Here is a 20,563-nt window from a genome sequence, read left to right as displayed (position 1 = left end):
ATCCCTTCTTCCATCACCCCAAAATACGTGCCAATGGCACCTTGTTTTTCTCTCAAACCACTTCATAACACTGAATATGGATTCACTGTGGTGATTAAAAGTACAACTAGAAGAATAAAACATCATAAACCGTGACACATGTATTTACATGGCATCACTATAAAAAATCTGGTCTTGTTTTTACAATTTTCTCTTTTCCAAGATTACTGATGGCGGGGGGGTGGACTCCTCGAAACTTGATATATCTCGGTGAAGAATAGAATAACGAGATTAGTTTTCATATGTAATTTTAGTACGAAAACATCGTTCATTCTTAATAAAAGTAATGTATTTTTTATATTATGTTCAGCTATTCAACTAGCACTGATTTTGTAAAACAAAACATTATATAAACATATAATTAATAGTCTTTATATTTCAATATCCTGGCAATGTTTTATAAAATGCAGCAGGATGTCTGTGGACTTACAATGCTAGAAAACAGGTTTCGATAGCGATGGTGGGCATTTCATGTATAGCTCATTGTGGAGCTTTGTGCTTAACTTCAATCGAATAAATAAATTTAATTTTAAAAATTGTTATTATTGCAAAACTGAAAATCTTAATTTTAAATTGCATTCCGGCGCCGTTTCGTTTTGTTTTCAACGTAATTAATACTTTTATTATTGCTTAGAAGAAGGATTTGGTTTGAGGGCTGTCAGCCATTAATTCAGCAGTAATACAAATACTGTAAATCATCGCCACCTATTGGGCTACTCTTTTACCAACAAATAGTGGCATTGATCATAAAATAATAACGCCCCCACGACTGAAAGTGACGGGGATTTGAACCCGCGACCTCTCGTGTGTGTGATTTATAGCAAAGCCACAACGGGCTATCTGCTGTGTCTACCGAGGGAAACTGAATCTCTTATTTTAACTTTGTAAATCCGAAGACTTACGGCTGTCCCAATAGGGGACCGAATCGGATGACTAATAAAAGGTAGTGCAGAGTGTTGTTTAGATAATTTAAATATGGCTGCACAATGGACTATCTGTGCTGTGCCCCTCACGAGTATCAAAATCCAATTTTTAGCATTGCACGTCCATAGACTTACCTCTGAGCCACCGAGAGGAAGGATCAGAAAACCCAGCATCAAATTTGTTTTAAGGACCAAGTTGTATTGTTTAAAATGTCAAATAATACGATTATTTTAAAATTCACTTTAAAAGTGTTGAGTTATTCATGTTAAACGAGAGGGTAACAACTCCTACCCATTCTAGTTTCGTAAACTGTCTAATGAAAGGATACTTTCACTCAAAGTTGATCTTGTGACCTTATAGTTTATTAAATAATATTAAACAAGTTTGAAGTTTTTCAGTAAGTTTACGATAAAATTCCAGGTAAAGTCAAGAATTTTAGGGTATGACTTCGATAACTAAGAGATCTGAGATTAGATAGTGCTGCCACCCAGCGTTGTATTTTTCGTTTCTCTGTTAATTATAATTTTGTTTTATGAAAAGTGGTACATTAATTTAATTTCTAAGCACTTAACAACTAAATGAAATTAAATGAAAAATACAATTTACCTGGTGTAATTATTTTAATTTTCATAAGCATACTTAATGCAAGTTCATCCTCTTTTCTTTTACTATTTTTTTCAATTTAAATAATATAATCCATATTCAATTTAACAACACAAAATAGTTTGGGCTACTTTTAAGTCATATACACGAGAAACAGTGAGGTGTTGTATGCTGTCATCGCGCACATATATTGTTTGTTTAGATAAAATAACTTGCTACCTCAAAGCAATGCAATAGTTATTATTATGAAATACTTTGTATTTTAGTTTCCGACTGTTCAGGATGCTTAATCGTACTTTCTGTACCACAATAAAATAAACACATAACCATTGTAATTGAGAAATATAGTCGCTGTTTGATTTTCCTTGTGGTAAGAAGCGGCTGGAATGAGAATAGATAAAAGTAGATCCACACGGTACGAGAGTAATTCGTCACAACACTCAATAATTTTACCAGTTCTTTGGGCAGAAAAATAAATACTTAGGTTATTTCAATTTTAGAGAAGAAACTTTATTTTTTTGAAATTCGCGCAAAGCTACACGAGGGCTATTCGCACTATCCGTCCCTAATTTAGTAGTGTAATACAGCTAGTCATCGCCACCTACCGCCAACTCTTATTAGACTACTCGTTTTACCAACAAATAATGGGACTGATCGTGACATTATAACGCTCACACGGCCGAAAGAGCGAGTATGTTTGGCGTGAGGAGGTGTGTGTTTTCTAATAGCAAAGCCACATCGGGCTACCTGCTGAGCTCACCAATGGGCATCGGACCCCTGAATTTAGCATTGTAAATCCCTAGACTTACCGTTGTAGTAAGGCGAAACGGTGCGAGAGGAATTTAAACCTGCAACCCTCCGATTTGTGGGCCACAATAGAAATACTTGATACGTTTAAAAGTAGCCTAGTTATATTGAAATTATATCTCTTTGGCACTTCGTCTTTCTTGTCTGTACAGTTATCGTATCACATAAATCGGATTATCCATTCATTTAGCATAAAATAATAATAGCTGTTGATTGATAAAATAATTCCAATAAGATATAGTCGTTTTACGTTTCATTTGCACTAGCACGAGATATTCGATAAATGTTTTGTACGATTTCTCAATGCTAATGGTCAATTTACATTAAAACTGTATTCCTGAATTGTGTGAGCAATTATAGAGATGACAATATCTTCATTTTTAAGTTTGCTTTAGGCGGGAATGCGAACCCGCAACCCTCAGATTACGAGTCGCACGCCTTAACCCACCTGGCCACCGTTTGTTTTATAAAGACATTTAAGGTACTTAAAGAGATTTTTTTAACTCTTTAAATGATTTCCAAGAGATTTCTCTTGATTTGACACTATTTTGTGTAAATGTTTCCTTAACATATCAACTTCACAAGTCAGTGATTGGCCAGTCACTCACGTTAATTTGGTTAAATTTTTTAAAGATTTATGCAACTTATAATTAGATTAAAACACCACAAAGTTACGGGACTACTTTACGTGTTTGCTTTTTCACAAAATGTTTATTGCTTTTGCAATTTGATGATAGGTTTTTATTTTGAATTTCGCGAAAAGCCACACAAAGGCTATTTGTTCTAGCAGTGAAAAACAAGAGGATGGGCAGCTGGTCATCATCATCCACGACAACTCTTGGACTATTCTTTTACCAACGAATAGTGGGATTGATTGTGACATTATAACGCCCCCACATCTGAAAGAGCGAGCATGTTTGATGATCGGTTTGAAATCATCTTGGGCTTAGACTTTGCAAAATAGTCTACTTAGCACGGTTCATCCTAGTCGTTATAAATAAATTAGCTGTTAGGAGTGAATTTTTACTATACGATTCACATACACGAAGGTTCACTGAAAGCACATGAGAAAGGAAGGATAAAGTCTTTAAAATTACCTAGAAATTTTTCATTAATTGAATTTAAATAATGATGTTGCACTTTGACGTATTACAGTGTGCTTAGTTTCCTCACAATGTTGCACTTCGATGCACTTAGCAGTTTCTTACATGTTAAACTTTGAAGTATTAGGTTGAGGAATAATTCGTGAGCGTTTTTTAAATAATTTCATTCAAACATTACATGCAAGACTGTACAATATTTCAATGCATAAACACATTACACCCAAAACATTTATTATGATACTTTATTTCATGTAATACCTAGGTATATAGTATGCATTGTTTTAAACGAAATTGCAAGAAATTAAATGCGAAAAGCAGATGGTGTCGAAAATGCTCGATTTTATCCACTTGACATTCCATTTAATGAGCTGAAAATGAAAGCAAAAATTAAAGACATATGAAAATCAAACACACCATCTATTAGAGCAAAAAATTATCTACCAAATGACATGATATATTTTGCGAAAGCGTTTCATTTATGAATATATTTTTTAACTTGAAAAAACGCTCACGAATTATTCCTCAACCCAATAGAAAGGAACGTACAACAAACATTTTTTAAGTGGAAACACAAGACGTTTTTGAGTTTTTAAAATATTTTCTCCTTTATAAAGACACAAACTTTTTTTCAGCAACAGTTGAATTACAGTTAAAAGGAAGGTTACTTTCTTTGGGACGTTTTAAATTATTTATTGTAAAAGTTTCAAAATATTTAATGTTCGTATATTTAAATGCAAGAAAAATAAATCTTTGACAGAGCTCATGAAAAGAAACTGATGTTGAAATAAAGAAAACGTTTATTTCTCCAATCACGTCACACGAAAGGAAGTGCCTATCGTCTCTGTATAATTTATGCCTACAATGAAATAATTATTATGAGGAAACCAATTACCAGTTAGATGAAAACATGATAAAAGGCAACGGTGCTAACCCTTAAATTAGCGGTAATCAATATCTTTTCACCAACAGGTATGTGCTGTCAAGAACATACGTTAGCACAGTGCACAAGTGTCAGGAAAACTTATCTACAAAGTCCACATACACTAATAACCAAGCAAAAGTGGACTGCAGTGGTTTGAGAGTATGATAATATACAAAATGCATGACACAGACACTTGATTTGTAGCCCTAAATTAAAAAAAAAAACAACTATACACGCTAATATAACACAAATATTTTTTTGTTTTAAAGCGGTCTTAATCACATAAATAATCTATTTCGACTCCCACCACCACCACCACCACAACGTAAAAACAAAAACACGAAGTGTATTCCGGGTTTTAAAATATTATTCTGTACGTCTCAATATAAACCTGTTTTTTTAAACATAATTTATCTTTAAACCTTACTTCAATGAACAACTTTTTTTTTCAAGGTTTCACAATAATATTGATACAAGGCCATTGGAATATTGACGCGTAATGTCATCAGAGAAACATTCTTTTTAAGGTAAATTTTGAAAATAAGCTGCTTTGGTTGAACAGTATATGTGAAACATTTTTCCAATTCTTATTATGCGGCTCCAAACTTGTCTTAAAAGGCATGTCGACAGATAGAAACATAGGAAGACAAAGTACTTTCGTTTTCTCATTCTGTTTTGTAGTTCTTTACACATAGAAAGCTATTCAATGTGTAACAGGGTCTAAAATGATTGGGAAATAATACACACAATTACACAAAATTATCTCCAATTAGTCCAGTTTTCAATGTGCTTAAATAAGCTAATGAGATCAAACTAGACAATGACTTGGAACAATAAAACACACACACCCTCTATAAACCAGAATATATTTCTCAATCATAAAACACACATTACTTTCTTCATTTTTTATGTCAATAAACAGATAAGTCAGTGGAACCATGGTCTATATTAACTGCATAAATAAGATGTAACGTACGTAACTTCCACTAGGAAAACAACATACAGGGTGCACCACAAACTTGTTTCCTGACACTAGTAAAAAGTGACTCATTGAGAAAGAATAAATATTAATGATTAGAATTACCTAAACCTCTACTAAGCTGCGTGAAATCATAGATTAGTAAGTCACTTACTCTGCAGCTAAACTTGTAAATATTTACTGTAAATTCATAAATGTTACTCACACAAAAACAAATATTTTCATTTTGACGCCCTACCTTGCATTCACTTGGTAAAGAAAATACTCCACTTTCTTGAAGAAAAAGAAATCAAACAGTAAGACATACAACTTATTAAATACAACAATAAACCCTTGGTATACAGATATATAAGTGGCAATGGCTATGAAGAGTTAGACAAAATATACAGGACTTGACTATTGGGTCTGCTTTTCCCATGACATCTTTCAGACACATACACACAAAACGGATTTAATGTTTGATGTCATACAAGTTCTACTTATCTGATCATTACAAAAACAAACTAACATCTAAGTGCAGTAACATTTTTATCCATCAGCAAACAGTGATGATGGTAATTGCTGTGTTGATGGAACATGTAGAACACTGGATGAGAGGTCCGACATATTATCCCGAGCAGGTACTTCATCCTCGTGAGCTGTTGCACCATGCCCTTTACCATCTTTGCTTTCTGTTCTGTTCATAGTTTCTTCTGAACCTTGCCTTTCAAGAGACAGCAAGTCTGTACATTGGTTCATACAATCACTGTCTGACACTTCCAACTTGATGGCTATTGGAGACACTACCATTGCTTCTCTAGCTGACATCTCAATACAGCCAGGACAGATGTAATCCTCTGTTTCACTGACATCCTTCAATTCTAACCCCATGCAGTATAAATGAAACCATTCCTCACAGCCCCCATCACACTGCACCCAGTTTACAGCTTCACCTGAAACAAAAAAGAGTGACCAGTCAATTTCCACAAAAAACACTACTTTAAAAGAAAAAGGTAACAATATATTATGTCATAATAAATTTTGATAACCTATGTTTAGAATGAAGAGATTTTAGAATCTGTAAATTCTAAAGCTCCACAAACAAAATGATAATTTTCTATCATGATAAAATTAAGGAAATTCAGCCACATGTACTATTTGATGTTGGAATATGAACTTGCACCTGATACATACTATTGTTCGTGGTATATATCTATTGCCTTACCCATCTCTGTATCTTATGGTTCTATATGATAATGGCCCCGACTTCTTGTTGCAACTGGGTTGAAGTGTGATAACTTGCAAGTCCAGATGGTGCTAACATTGCCCCTCCATGTGACAGTTATCAGGTCCAGATGGAGCTAACATTGCCCCTCCATGTGACAGTTATCAAGTCCAGATGGAGCTAACATTGCCCCTCCATGTGACAGTTATCAAGTCCAGATGGTGCTGACATTGCCCCTCCATGTGACAGTTATCAAGTCCAGATGGTGCTAACATTGCCCCTCCATGTGACAGTTATCAAGTCCAGATGGTGCTAACATTGCCCCTCCATGTGACAGTTTTCTTACATATTTCCCAACATAAAGTGCTCCTGTTCCATAAATATTACATTACTCAAAACAAAACATCTTAAAATAAAATGTATGTATAGCTGGACTTTTAAACCATATCTCCAAAACTGAGGAAAGCAAGTTTCACACAAACAAAAAATATCGGGGTGCTATATGCTGGAAAAATTATATAACTTGTCACTGTAAGACACCCAGGAATATAGTGGTCAGTTAGAACTAAATTAGAAACTTCTTTCAGAACTGTAAGCCAATAAAGAGTTTGAATATAGGTCTGCAAATGTGACAAGCCACATTCAAACTTATTTAAGGGAATTATGATGTAGCTATAAAGTAGTAAACATCCTGGCAGCTGAAGAAGACGAAAACGGTGAACATCCTGGCAGTTGAAGAAGACGAGAACGGTGAACATCCTAACAGTTGAAGAAGACGAGAACGGTGAACATCCTAACAGTTGAAGAAGACGAGAACGGTGAACATCCTAACAGTTGAAGAAGACGAGAACGGTGAACATCCTAACAGCTGAAGAAGACGAGAACGGTGAACATCCTAACAGTTGAAGAAGACGAGAACGGTGAACATCCTAACAGCTGAAGAAGACGAGAACGGTGAACATCCTAACAGCTGAAGAAGACGAGAACGGTGAACATCCTAACAGCTGAAGAAGACGAGAACGGTGAACATCCTAACAGCTGAAGAAGACGAGAAACGGTGAACATCCTAACAGCTGAAGAAGACGAGAACGGTGAACATCCTAACAGTTGAAGAAGACGAGAACGGTGAACATCCTAACAGCTGAAGAAGACGAGAACGGTGAACATCCTAACAGCTGAAGAAGACGAGAACGGTGAACATCCTAACAGCTGAAGAAGACGAGAACGGTGAACATCCTAACAGCTGAAGAAGACGAGAACATCCTAACAGCTGAAGAAGACGAGAACGGTGAACATCCTAACAGCTGAAGAAGACGAGAACGGTGAACATCCTAACAGCTGAAGAAGACGAGAACGGTGAACATCCTAACAGCTGAAGAAGACGAGAACGGTGAACATCCTAACAGCTGAAGAAGACGAGAACGGTGAACATCCTAACAGCTGAAGAAGACGAGAACAGTAAACAATATGTGCTATTAAGGTAAAGCACCACCATATTGCAGGGAAGTGGCATTTCTGTATACAGTAGAAGCCAGTGAATACAACACCATCAAGAAAATCATCTGGCCTATGTTCGAGTCAACATACCAATTCATCTACAAGTTGCAAGCAAAATTGAGAACCAACACCACATCCTTTAAAATAATCTAACATGGACTTGGGATGATGTGCTTGTTTGATACACTTTGGAATGCATTCAAAGAGGAGGGAAAAGAACACAGCCTCAGTGCAGTGAGAAAAAGCCTCTTGCCTTGAAAAGTAGCTCAGGTGTGGAAAGCAGCATCTTGAAAGACTCCTGTTACCTTGAACTACTTCTATTGAATAGTACTCCAAACAAGTATCTCTGAACTTATTTGTTGAAGCTCACAGTCAGCAAAAATGATCTTAGTAGATATTTATTATTTTAATGTTCTTCTAACATTTAAACGACATAAGCAGTACAAGCACCATACTGAAATGGGCAGCAGTTTCAGTTTAGGAAGGTGTGTGTGTGTGTGTGTGTGTGTGTGTGTGTGTGTGTGTGTGTGTGTTAAACAAATTGACTTAAGTTATTATAACAGCACTTATTAACACACACTTTTTATGGTTTTTCCTGTTTTTGAAAAATACACATTTAAATGTGAAAGTAGATGACTGCTACTTTTTTTATTCCAAATTCCACAGATTTTTAAATGTAATCTTAAGTTTAAGTAGAAATAATCTTTCTTTAAGAAGTACATATATCACAAATATTATAACACAAGATTTCAAATATTTTTTGTAACATTTCCCATTGAATTTAATGTATCAGGAGAAAGCTAGTAACATCAACCATAATATAATATCCTATACAGTTGAACATTACAACCATACAGAACTAATAAGTGGAAGCAGTAAAATACACAGGTTTAATGTATATTATCAATAAAGTTGAACTCTGAGAAAACTCTTGTGCAATATACTGATGTAAATGTATTCCCTCAAAAAAATAACCATGTTGGACTACAAAATAATAAATGTAGCAGTCAGTTATGAGACAGGAAAATCAAATAATATTCATATGGACTTTGTTTTAAATACAAAAGTAGTAAATTAGGCTTAACAATCCAAAATTTTATGTTTTAAACATACATATATTAACAACATACATATTAACATTTAATAGTTTGTTCTTCAATGAACTTCCAATTTAGACTTAATGATATCAAATGGTATATTTTATGGATTATTCAAATATTAAACAGAAAAGCTCATTCTTTGATAGGTTGTTTTGGCAGAGCACTCATGACAAGTAAACTGGAATGATGGCAAATCCCTGTTGTAAAAACACAAATGCAGAGGATGACAAAAAGCTTCCAAAACACTGTTCTTTACAGGCATGTTTTTACAACAAGAAGTTGCCATCCATTACTGTTTACTCATCACAAGTGCTCTTGTTTGATTTGATAATACACAAATAAAAACAAAAGTAGCAGGAACTCAGTCCTGGAGAAGCTGACTACTTTAGGTTATCATTTCTCTATGTTGTAGTTCCATGTTGTAATGTGGTGAGTTTTGATACATTTTTAAGTGTCTTCAACAAAAAAAAACTTACCTTCCTTGTTGCGAGCTCTCAGATACTTGCACCATGTTGAGCACACCAATACTTTTTTAAATAAAGGGTATTTATAACATTTAAAGATCTTTAATAAGCCATGCTACCTTTCAACAAGCAAGGAAACACAATTTCAGACACTTTCATCCTTAAATTATATATGATGTATTACATGCTGCAAAATTTATGAAACTTTTGTATTATAATTTTAACTTCTTTAGATTAGGAAAACTTGAATAATGCTTCACACACTTTATAGCATGCTCAAGTTACTCTACAATATTTCATTACATTGAAACCTAATCACAATTTACTTCTCGCAAATGTATTTAATACTGCAAAAGAAAGAAACAACAAAGAGATGGTAAAGTAACACTACCTGTTGGCTTCAAACACTTGGTGGCTGAACACAGGTCCTCATCCTCTTCTGATGGCAACTCTAGATCTTTTGGTTTGTTTTCAGTTTGAGCTCCTTTACCCACAGCTAACCTGACCTGAACACCTTCTTTTCTCAAGGGCTTTCTACTTTGTTTTTTCTTTAATAGTTTAGGTTTTGTTTTCTCTACTTTACTAGGTTTGTCTTCATCTTTCTTTGAGATGGTAACCAAAGATTCTTTTCTTTCCCTAGCTTCAATCTTCACTTTTAGTGGTTTTCTCGAGAATGGCTTTAACCGTCTTGTAGATCCAAAGCTCTTGTTGCTACTACTACTTGTACTACTACTACTGCTTAAACTTCCCTTATCATTGCTGCTCGTTGTTGTTGTTCTACTAGGTAACAGCTTACCATCTTTGTTTATTTTTAGTTTCTTTTTCTTAGGCTTACAAGTCTCAGTAGATGAGCCAGCTGAATTTGGTAGCTTTGGTTTAACCAATTTGTCTTTAAGCTAAAAGATGAAAACAAATATACAAAAGCCAGTGTTTCGGAGAAGACACTTTTGCAGTTAAAGGAAAAATCAATTAAGAACCAAGTTAACAGTGTAAAAACAGACTGTATTAGAAGTACAATAGACTACAGTACTGTTCAAAAGTGTTTGGACAAGAGAATATTTTATCATTCTTTATATTTTATGGAGTTAATTCTGCCACCATCGCACAATATAAACTTCAACACTATGGTAATTCTTTACTGTGAGAATTCTCATTATGTAGAACTTCCATATATGTGTACCAAGGACATGTCATAAGGATTCTACTTGAATGAGCATACTGATCAAACTTTACATGCAATGTCTTAACTATATAGAAAGGAGCTAACATATGGCACCAGTATAAGCTGGAAAATATCATTTAGTAGCACACCACAAATAAGTTACTTCCAAAGAAACTTTATGGGACTGTATTTAAGATATTGAGAGTAAAATCCAAAAGGACACTTTGATTAATAAATTGGTTGCAACAATGCCTGAAAGGCTATCTCCAGTTAAAGTAAAAGGGGAACATGGAAAATATTAACTGTTTGCTGAACTCAAGCATTTCCACTGTGTTTCTGTTGTATGAAGATTAATAACATTCTGATGTTTCACCTGAGATTTACCCTCCATTATTCTTTGAAAGAAACCTGAAATATAACTTCTGACTTTGTCCTAACACTTTACACGGTACTGTGTACACACACACACACACACACACCAACAACACCTAAAAAATACTGAATACTGCAGTAACTTTTGATAAAATTTGTTTGACAATCATAAAGAAATTGCATGAAATGCTTGGATCCATGATAATACATATAAAATCCTGGTTAGCTGGGTCTATTTCACTAACATCTGGTTTAGATTTCTGATACCTGGCCTATTACTAAATTACACAAAATGTTTCCAAAAATGAATAAAATCAGATATAGATTCTCCTCAAGTATATATCCTCAGGGACTGTCTGTGCTAACTGTCCACAATTTTGATGTGATACAGAAACATATTCAATTTAGGAAAATGTTAAATTCTAAACCATACTCACATCTGCTAACATTTATAGCTACAATTTCACACAGAAAATGAAGGGGCTGGTGAGAACATTATCCATACAAAAATCATCTACACAGTTCATGGGTATACCAAGATAAAACTGATATCCTAGGGAGGAAACCACACTACATTCAGAACAGGTATGTTTCTTCATCCTTAACTTAGTTCCTGTATCAAGGGTTGAATTGTACATGAGTAATCATCACTAAAGACCAGCCTAGATCAGATAGCCACAGTTCTGCAACTTGAGGTTGGAATTAAGATGTCTCGGTCCCTATATCCCACATTGGTGGTAAGGGCAAGTGGACCACAACATTATATAAAGATATACTTTTGACTGAATTTCAACCTTTAGCCATAGAGTGATGCATTCTGAGCCACCAGAAGCATGACAAGAAAGTAAACAACTCCAAAGTTGACAAACCTTCTCCTCCATCCGAAAAAGACCAAAAGGCAATAACCCAGACTTGGAATGACAAATTGTGTGTCCCTTACTTAATCAAAGGAACAGAACTCTTTCTGTTTGGAATTATGAACATCCATTCTCATTCCCAGGTCAATTAAGCAAGAAACCTTCCACTTGCCCCTAAAATTATGGAGTGGACTTGAACAACTGTGCTCAACCAAGGACCCAGTGTAGGAACATTCTACTTTCAGAATTACAAGGAGATAAACTTCCTTCCATGAACAATACACTGACCTAACACTGATGAAAAAGAAGGGCCATGCACACCTCCTGTGGATAATGAAGTATCAAATCTGAACCTGTATTATGTGTAAACTCCCATGTAGGCTGGTGCCACTGCTACCAACATCTAGGAAAAACAACTAGGGACTACCCTAGTAGAAGGGTCCCCAACTTCGTCCTCTTCTTCATGAGTGAAGTAGTTTACTCTAACGCTCCAGAGGAAAAGCCTCTGAAAATTGGGTGTGATAAGGACTCTTTAGCTCTACTAGTAGAATCTAGGGAGGTAATACATATTATGGAGTCTTGAGGAACAGTACTCTGGAAACAGTATAGTGAGCCAAGTTCCCTTAAATTTTTAAAAGCAAACTGACCGTGCTTTATTCAATCCAATGATTAGCAGAGACAGGTTGGATCCCTTTTAGCTTACTCATGATAGTCCAGCAAAGTATGATAATACATCACAAGCTCCTAGGTGGTCTTATGGAACGTCTCATTTCTAAATAGCCTGTTGCAACTAGTACTAATTATAGTGAAATACTGATTGCTGATGTGAAATTGGATTGATAAAAACACAACCATCTAAACAACACTTGCCAATAAGTGGGATCCTATAAAAACAAAGTAAGGGACCCTGAACAGTAGAAATAAAAACACTCATTTGACTGGATTAATAGCAGAGATGATTAAAATAGCTATGGGTAATAGGCAAAACCCTCAGATGAAGAGAGTGCCAAATGAGGCAAATAATGCAGATAAAGGTACTGGGGAAGGTCATGTACCAGTCTGCACAAGGACTGACATCCAGTAAGCAATTTGACCAGACTGTTGAGGACAGAAAAATCTGATTAAATGCAACATATAGAAGATACCTCTCCTTCAAAGACAGCCCAAATTAAAGTCTTATCTAGTATCTCTAAAGGGACAAATTCTTACAACAAAACTTTCAAGACCCTCACTGAACACGACTAAGATCAAAATCTGATTGGACACAAAAAGAAAGAACGAGCAGATGAATTAGAGAAAAGGACTGAAACCCTTTCCCATCTGACAAAACGTTGGGTAAGAATAACTTGTACAAGGACAAAGAGAGAATGAGAAAGTGGTCTCTGGATAAACAACTCAAATCATTCCAAATGGTAATGTCCATAGGTCAGCACCCATAAAAAATAAACCTGCAATTAAAATGGATAACTGGAATATAATAGTAAGGTCACAAAAAGTGTAGAGAAAGAAAACATAACACACCTGTTAGTTAATTGGAATGGTTATTTAGGACCAATTACACAAAATGATAGAAGGAATCTGGAGAGTACTGGAGGCTCAAAAAATATGTAATTGCACTAATCAAACAGCAGCAGATAAGACTGCCTTAAAAAAGGCAATGGCTAAAGATGCAAAAACTTCTGTCAAAGCACCAAGTTAAAAAAAAAAAAAAAGAGTTACTTGGATGACACTACTAACTGAAAAAGATTCAACCTCCTCTCAACAGAACATTGCTGATATGCTTGTCATTACCAATGAAAGAAACACCTTTCAGACTAAAGAGAAACTGAAATAGATATATGTCAAAATTAGAAATAAAACCCTAATGTCATGTGAATGATAGCATAATTTATTTGCTAGTAGCCTGAGCTTCTAGATAACTGGGTGTACAATATCAGATCATGGCTGCCTCCATGAAGAACCTAAAAAGTAGTGGAAGAGTGGGGCAAATCCAAAGAGACTGCACGAGCAAAACCCAGATGTAGCCAACAATATGGCAAGATTAAAAAGATCTGGTTGGTTGGTTGATTGATTGATTTAGTGTTTTATGGTACAAAGCAGCTAGGCTATCTGCACCAAACATCCGGGAAAGAGTTAAGTAAATTTAGTAAAATTAATAAAAAGAAATTAAAGTAAAACAAAACAAAGTTTAAAAAAACAACAACATATAAATAGCATAAAACCAATGTTTACATCAAGTCTACAACATTAAGAGAAAAACTACAATAATTCAAGTTGTAAAAGACTTTCTGCAGCGTAACTGTAGTTATCATAACTCACCAGGAAAACTAACAGGTAAGTACAAAAACCACCGTCAATCACCTGAAGTTGGCCTTTCCAGTCCTGGTTCCTAGTTAATTGATGTTATGGCCACTTCCAAAAAGGAAAGTAATAAAAAGGTTTTAAAAGATGTGGAGCAAAATTATAATAATAATTCACCAGGATGACTAACGAGTAGTTCAAACAGCAGAGTTAGTCACCTGAAGTTGGCCTTTCAAGTCCTGGTTGCAAGTTATTTAATATTACAGCCAGTTTCTAATTTCAAATCGAACTAGATGAATTGTGATTTTTAAAAGGGAATCACATTAAAAAAGGTCTAATGTATAAATTGAAAACTTAAATAGCATTAACAAGATTAATGGCCTTTAAAAAACTAAAAACATTACCATTCTGGACAGTGTCACCATCACCAATAGTACTGTCTAATGTTATGGACAAACCTTGAGACAGAACATGTTTAAAATGGTGCCATCGTTGAGAGTCATAACAATGACAAGAAAGTAAAATGTGGCTTATAGTGCCCTGAGTGTTACACAGACAACACATTGGTGCATCAGTTCCAGGTAAAAGAAAACGATGAGTTAAAAAAACTTTGACGAATGAGTAGTCTAGTTAGAACAACTTCCTATTTCCGATCCTTATGAAAGCAAGACAGCCAAAGTCCAATAGAGGGTTTTATTTGGAAAAACTTGTTTTTGCATTGCTCACTCCAAGTCGACTGCCAGCTGGCATGGAGCCAAACTTTGAATACAGGACCATAGCCCATGTATTTGACAGGCACAGCAGTGATAGTGTCAGAGCAGACAGACTTAGCTGCAGTATTGGAGAGCTCATTCCCCTAATACCAACATGGTCCGATATCCAGAAAAACTGGATAGAAGTAGATGTTAAAGAGAAATGGGCCAGTAGGTTTTAAATATCGGTAAAAACAGGGTGTAAACCAAATCACTGACACTGGAAACATCGGAGAGGATTTGGAATGTATGGTTGTACTCTGCAATTATGATAACCTCCCTTGATGGTGGCAAGTGGACGTGGTGACATAAATGTGAGAATGAAGACATTGGTCGGCATCGTAATTCCATCTTTGCGAGTGGAGATATGCCTCACTGCAGAAACTCCTTGGGTGGAGAAACCAGCGAGAATCTCTGACTATGGGATGTTCTTCAAATCCCTCTCAACAATAACTCCACATGATGAATTCAAAGTAGCATGAGGTGTAACCTCAATAGGTATATCCCCAATTGCCTTTGAATGCAAAAGGAGTTCACTGTGTTGAGATGTGGATGTTTTCACCAATATGTCACCAGATCAAAGCTTCTTTGCTGACTTTGGAGAACAAACAAGTCCCTCTAGTCCCTTCTGAATGAAAAAGGGAGACATTTGCCAGTTAGGTTTGTCTGAAAGTAAATGCAATATAAGAAAATGAGGTACAACAGATGGTACAGATGGTGAGGATTGCTGCTCAGAATCTTCAAGATGTGGTCTTTTACCTGTAGACTGTTTTTTCACTATTTTATTAAGATTTTTTAATGGGAGTATTCATAATAAAGAAAGGGAAATTTTGGTACTCATTAACCCTACCCACCATGGAGCCCTACGAGGGGATGCACTACAAGGACACTGCAGCAATGCCAGGGTTTTGTGAGCATTATACCCAAACACCAGCATCAGATACAATGTCCACAACACCTGTTGAGAACATTCAACATTGGTACTTGGCTGACCCTAGCCTGAGTGGACCAGTCGAATAACCCAAAGATGGCCACCCCAAGACTGCCCATCTACAGGAATTCAAGGCCAAAATGGTGTGTTAGGGTTAGACCCTTCAACCACCAGGATCCTCGCCTCCCCTTCATGGGTTGCCATGTACAGCAAACATGTCGGTGGATGTTTAGATCCCAGAGAAGGTAAACTGAAAGAACAGAACCTTCTCTGGGAGGTTCCCTCACCAAGTACAGGAATCCACATTGAGGGGTAAAAAGATCTGACAATGGGTTGAAACAAATCGTTTCCTATCCTGAGTAACATATGAAATTGAGAGAAAGTTGACAATGATAATCCAGCCCTGTCCAGATGGAAAACATTTATTGCAAAGGCCCAAAGAATAAGTACTGGAGACCAAATTTCAAGTAGTTAGGCGATCCTATGGGAAGCCAATCCATTAATATGAGTTACAAAAGGAGAGGCAATCAAACTGAATCTTGCAATGCAACATCTTTTCTGTTGGAAGAATCTGTCTGGTCTGAGATAATGGACTTGCTACCACAGGCATCATTCACGGAATGCAGCAATTCAGAAGGGCTTTGCTGAGAAAAAGTAGTAAAACTATCTGAATCAGGTGCTTACATACAGCACATTGACATAGTTGAAGAGTATCAACAGACAACTGAGCAACTGACTGGAGTTTAAAAGACTGGAGCAAGAAATAAAAAAATCAGAGTAATGCCAAGATAGGCAAAAAGAAATCATGGAAGTAAAGTAACAGCTATAAGTGGCAGTAAAGGTGTGTCTTGGACATACCACCTTCAAACACACTTTGAAGCAAATGAATGAAGCTTGTTAAAACCTCCTTGAAAATTAAAAACAAAATCATTATTTGCACATTATAGTAAAAGAAAATAAAAATAAAAAAGCAATGATGACACACAACTCTAAGGTTTGTCTGAATTGTTGTTTTTACTAAACATGTCACTACAGGTTTTTTGTTGTTTTTTTTTTCGTTTTACTTTACAAACAATTTAACACTATCAATTTTTTTCAATGAACACTCATTCAAAGTTTAAGTACCATAATATAATGGTTAATATATTCTAATAGTAATTTATATTTTCCCAGCAGTATATAGTTTTGTACAGAGTCAGTATGTGGTGAAATAAGGTGTATGCAACATGAGAATGGCTCATAGGTCAGTCTAAATAACCAAGTAAACACTTTTGTTTTAAAAAATTACTTTTGATTTCTCTATGGCTCTTCCATCTTCCAGTTTTCGTTTCTTCATTTTTTTCTCCTTTTCAGACTTTCCACATGTTTCTGATTCAAAGTTCTGTTAAAAAAATTGTTTTTGTAAATCTTGAATTATTTTATTAAATTTTTTTCTGTCTTGATCTTAGAAATTAAAGAAAAAAATGAAATGCCAAGTTAACAGCATGTTAATAGGGAACTATTATCTGGCCCAGGAACCTTATTCTTTAAATTTTCAAATTTTATTTTAACAAGCTCAGTATTTAAAGAATTTCTTGTTCAACTATGTCTTCATGCATCAGTTGTTCAAGATGAAGAATAAAAACTACTTAAGTCTTCATTAGTAAAAACTGAAAAAAAAGTGAATTTAATAACCTCGCCATTTCAGAATCATCAGATACAAGTCTTCCTTTATCAACCCTCAAGGGTCTTATCCTTATCCTAATATTTTCTGTTTTCCCTTAATGTACATTAAAAAATCCTCACTGTTAATAATTTTGGACAAATGTTCTTTGTACATCCTTTTGGATGTCCTAATTTCCTCTTTGACCTACTTTCTTGACCTTCCATACTCTTCTAAATCTTCTGTAATACCAGTGAATTTAAATTTCTTAAATTTGTGATGCTTTTTTAAATATTTTCTCTCTCATACTCTCTGTGAGCCAACCTGGTTTTCCACTTACAACTACCATTTTCTTTCTGTAAGAAATATATTTATGTTGAATATTGAGGAACTTTTCTTTAAAAAATTTCCACATTTGCTCAGTGTCTCCAAATAACTCGGCAGTCCAGTTCAAAACAGATAATTCTTGTTGCATCCTTTTAAAATTTCATTTGAGAAATTTGAACTTAAAAATTAATTACTTCTGATCTACCTATGAATACAAACATTGAACCTAATACAGTAATGATCACTTCTACCTAGGTGTTCCCCAATTTACAGTATCTCAAATCACTTCTGTATAAATAGTTAACAATAAATCTAAAATAGTATTATTTCTGATAGGTTTTTAACCACCTGGTGAAGAAATCTATCTTGGACAGTATTCAGAAACCTTTCTCCATCATCGTTTGACTATTAAAATGTCTGAACTTAAAATCACTCATGACTTTATTAACAGCTAAAATCTTGATCTTGTTGTAAATTCTCACTACTTTCATCAGATTCACCTTCCGGTCTGCAGCAAATATCAACTATAAGCTTTTCTATTTGATTTCCACTAACAATCCAATATACTTGCTATTATTATTCTTAATATTTCAACTTCAACAAGATACAACAAGTTTTACAGTTCCTATACCCAATGTATAACTTGAAATAATCCAGAAAGCAATCTATCTATTATATATAATACTTAGGTAAACAGCAGTTACTGGGTTACATTTTGGTCATACATTACAAATATACCAATTGAAACAATCCAAAGAAGTTGTTTACACCATATAACGGAAAGTTAACATAAAAATTTGATGAAGAGAATCATTACACAACAAATGAAGGTTACAGCAGAATAAGTTTTATAAAAAAAATAGCCAATATCTAATTCCAGCTATTCTTAAGTGGTGATGTCAAAAGTTTTTCCAGTGTAAAGTTGATCAGAAATGGTGCACATGTAAATTTTTTAAAATTCACCTGTATCTGTAAGTTCAAGCAAATAAATATTAAACATATTTAAGATCATGAAATTCTATTCCATAGTTGATAAATGTATTTACTAGAATATTCTTCATTTTTAGATCATTTGTTACTAGGCCTGTATATATTAGGTGCAATAAGGCATCATGTATTAAAAAAATGGAGGTAAAATATAATTGTGCAGTTGAAAAAAAATCCAGCAGTATACCACAGTTGATACTGAAAACCAAATAAAGCTACTCATATAAAACTATAGAGAATACAAACAATAAATGCTGTTAAGATAAGTCATCTGTTAAATAATATGAAACATGCTTCATTATTATGGCAACTGAGTAGCTTCAGGTTTATATCTTAAGCACATACATATGCATATAAATACATAGGTTCCTTATGTTCTTTTTTTTTTTTCAAATGTGCTTTCATAAAGTAGTAGTTTAATGCAATTTAACATTCAAAACTTATCACATGCTGATTCTAATTACTACTAATCCTCCCCCATAAAATAAAAATATTTTTTAAAATTTATATCAAAATTAAAAACTGGGATTTTGGTTTTAAAAACTAAGCATACACACATGGCTAACCTCATCATCTGGGAAGTAGCCAAGAGTCATGGAATCACGAGCTGGTTTGGTGGCTTGAAGTATTCTCCAAATGTGTAGCGTTTCATCTAGAGAAACCTCTAGCAAGTCTCCTTCCATCATCAGTTGTTCCAATTGCATCTTTGCTCCTTCAGACAGTTCTAAAACAGGAACTTCTAGTTGTCGTGGCACCAATGGGGACTTTCGGGCATGTTTGCGAGGTGTGGAACCTTACAGAATCAAATTTCAGTATTTCTTATTATAAGATGTCCCCCCCTCTTTCTTTTTTTTTAATATTTGAAAAACTTTGTTGTTAATACATTGTTAGGTAAAACTTAATAATCAGTTAACACTCCTACAAAAAGTGGGGCCTATTTTATTAGCCTAATATTAATAACCTTTCAAGTTGCTCTGGGGCCTATTAGGCCCCACTTTTCGTAGGAGTGTTAAGTTCCTGAATCTGGTGCAATAACAGAAATAGTAATATATGTTAAATTTTAAATCTAATTTCTCAGATTTGATTCATCATTAAATTCAGCTTTTCACCTAATTTCTCTTAGGTTCAATAATTTATTGAGCTGTAACTGTAACTCATTCTGAAATATCAGAAATGTCTTTTTCTCTAGACTGGTACTTCCAACAACAATACCAGATTCTCACTGCAAGAAAATCAATATTGAAACCAATAACACGTAGCATGTAAAATATTTTGATTTACTGGTTCTCATGATTTACCTTTTCCATGAGTAACTGAAATGTTTCATAGAAACCTAAACTGGTTGCTATAATATTACTTGCAAACTACTTACATTTTGTACTGGCTTCTGATGTTCAGTCAGATCAAGAAAGTAGGTGTAGCCATACTACTAATAATTTACTGCAAGTGTGAGTTACCGCTTCATTATAGTGTGCAACTAAACTAGTCACTTCATTATTGGACTTTGAAAATTTAGTATAGAAGTACAGCTTCACTTAAGTGAACAACTACTGTTGGCTTCTTAAGGGAATGTAGCACATGAATGTTTTA

At 34.7% G+C, this 20,563-nt stretch overlaps 1 protein-coding gene across 1 annotated transcript in view; it reads right to left on the bottom strand.

The window, feature by feature from the left end:
* Positions 1-4,255: 4,255 nt before the first annotated feature.
* Positions 4,256-20,563, bottom strand: part of LOC143240442 (lysine-specific demethylase 5A-like) — a 108,749-nt gene continuing 92,441 nt past the window's right edge. Inside the window, 4 exon segments of the mRNA XM_076482878.1 lie at positions 4,256-6,309; positions 10,034-10,538; positions 17,306-17,398; positions 19,540-19,766. Coding sequence (XP_076338993.1) covers positions 5,906-6,309; positions 10,034-10,538; positions 17,306-17,398; positions 19,540-19,766 — 1,229 coding nt within the window. The 3' untranslated portion in view covers positions 4,256-5,905.

The sequence above is a fragment of the Tachypleus tridentatus genome, chromosome 13, assembly GCF_004210375.1.
Source record: "Tachypleus tridentatus isolate NWPU-2018 chromosome 13, ASM421037v1, whole genome shotgun sequence".
Lineage (NCBI taxonomy): Eukaryota > Metazoa > Arthropoda > Merostomata > Xiphosura > Limulidae > Tachypleus > Tachypleus tridentatus.
The sequence above is the reverse complement of the archived record's forward strand: the minus strand, read 5'-3'. Positions and strand labels throughout refer to the sequence as shown.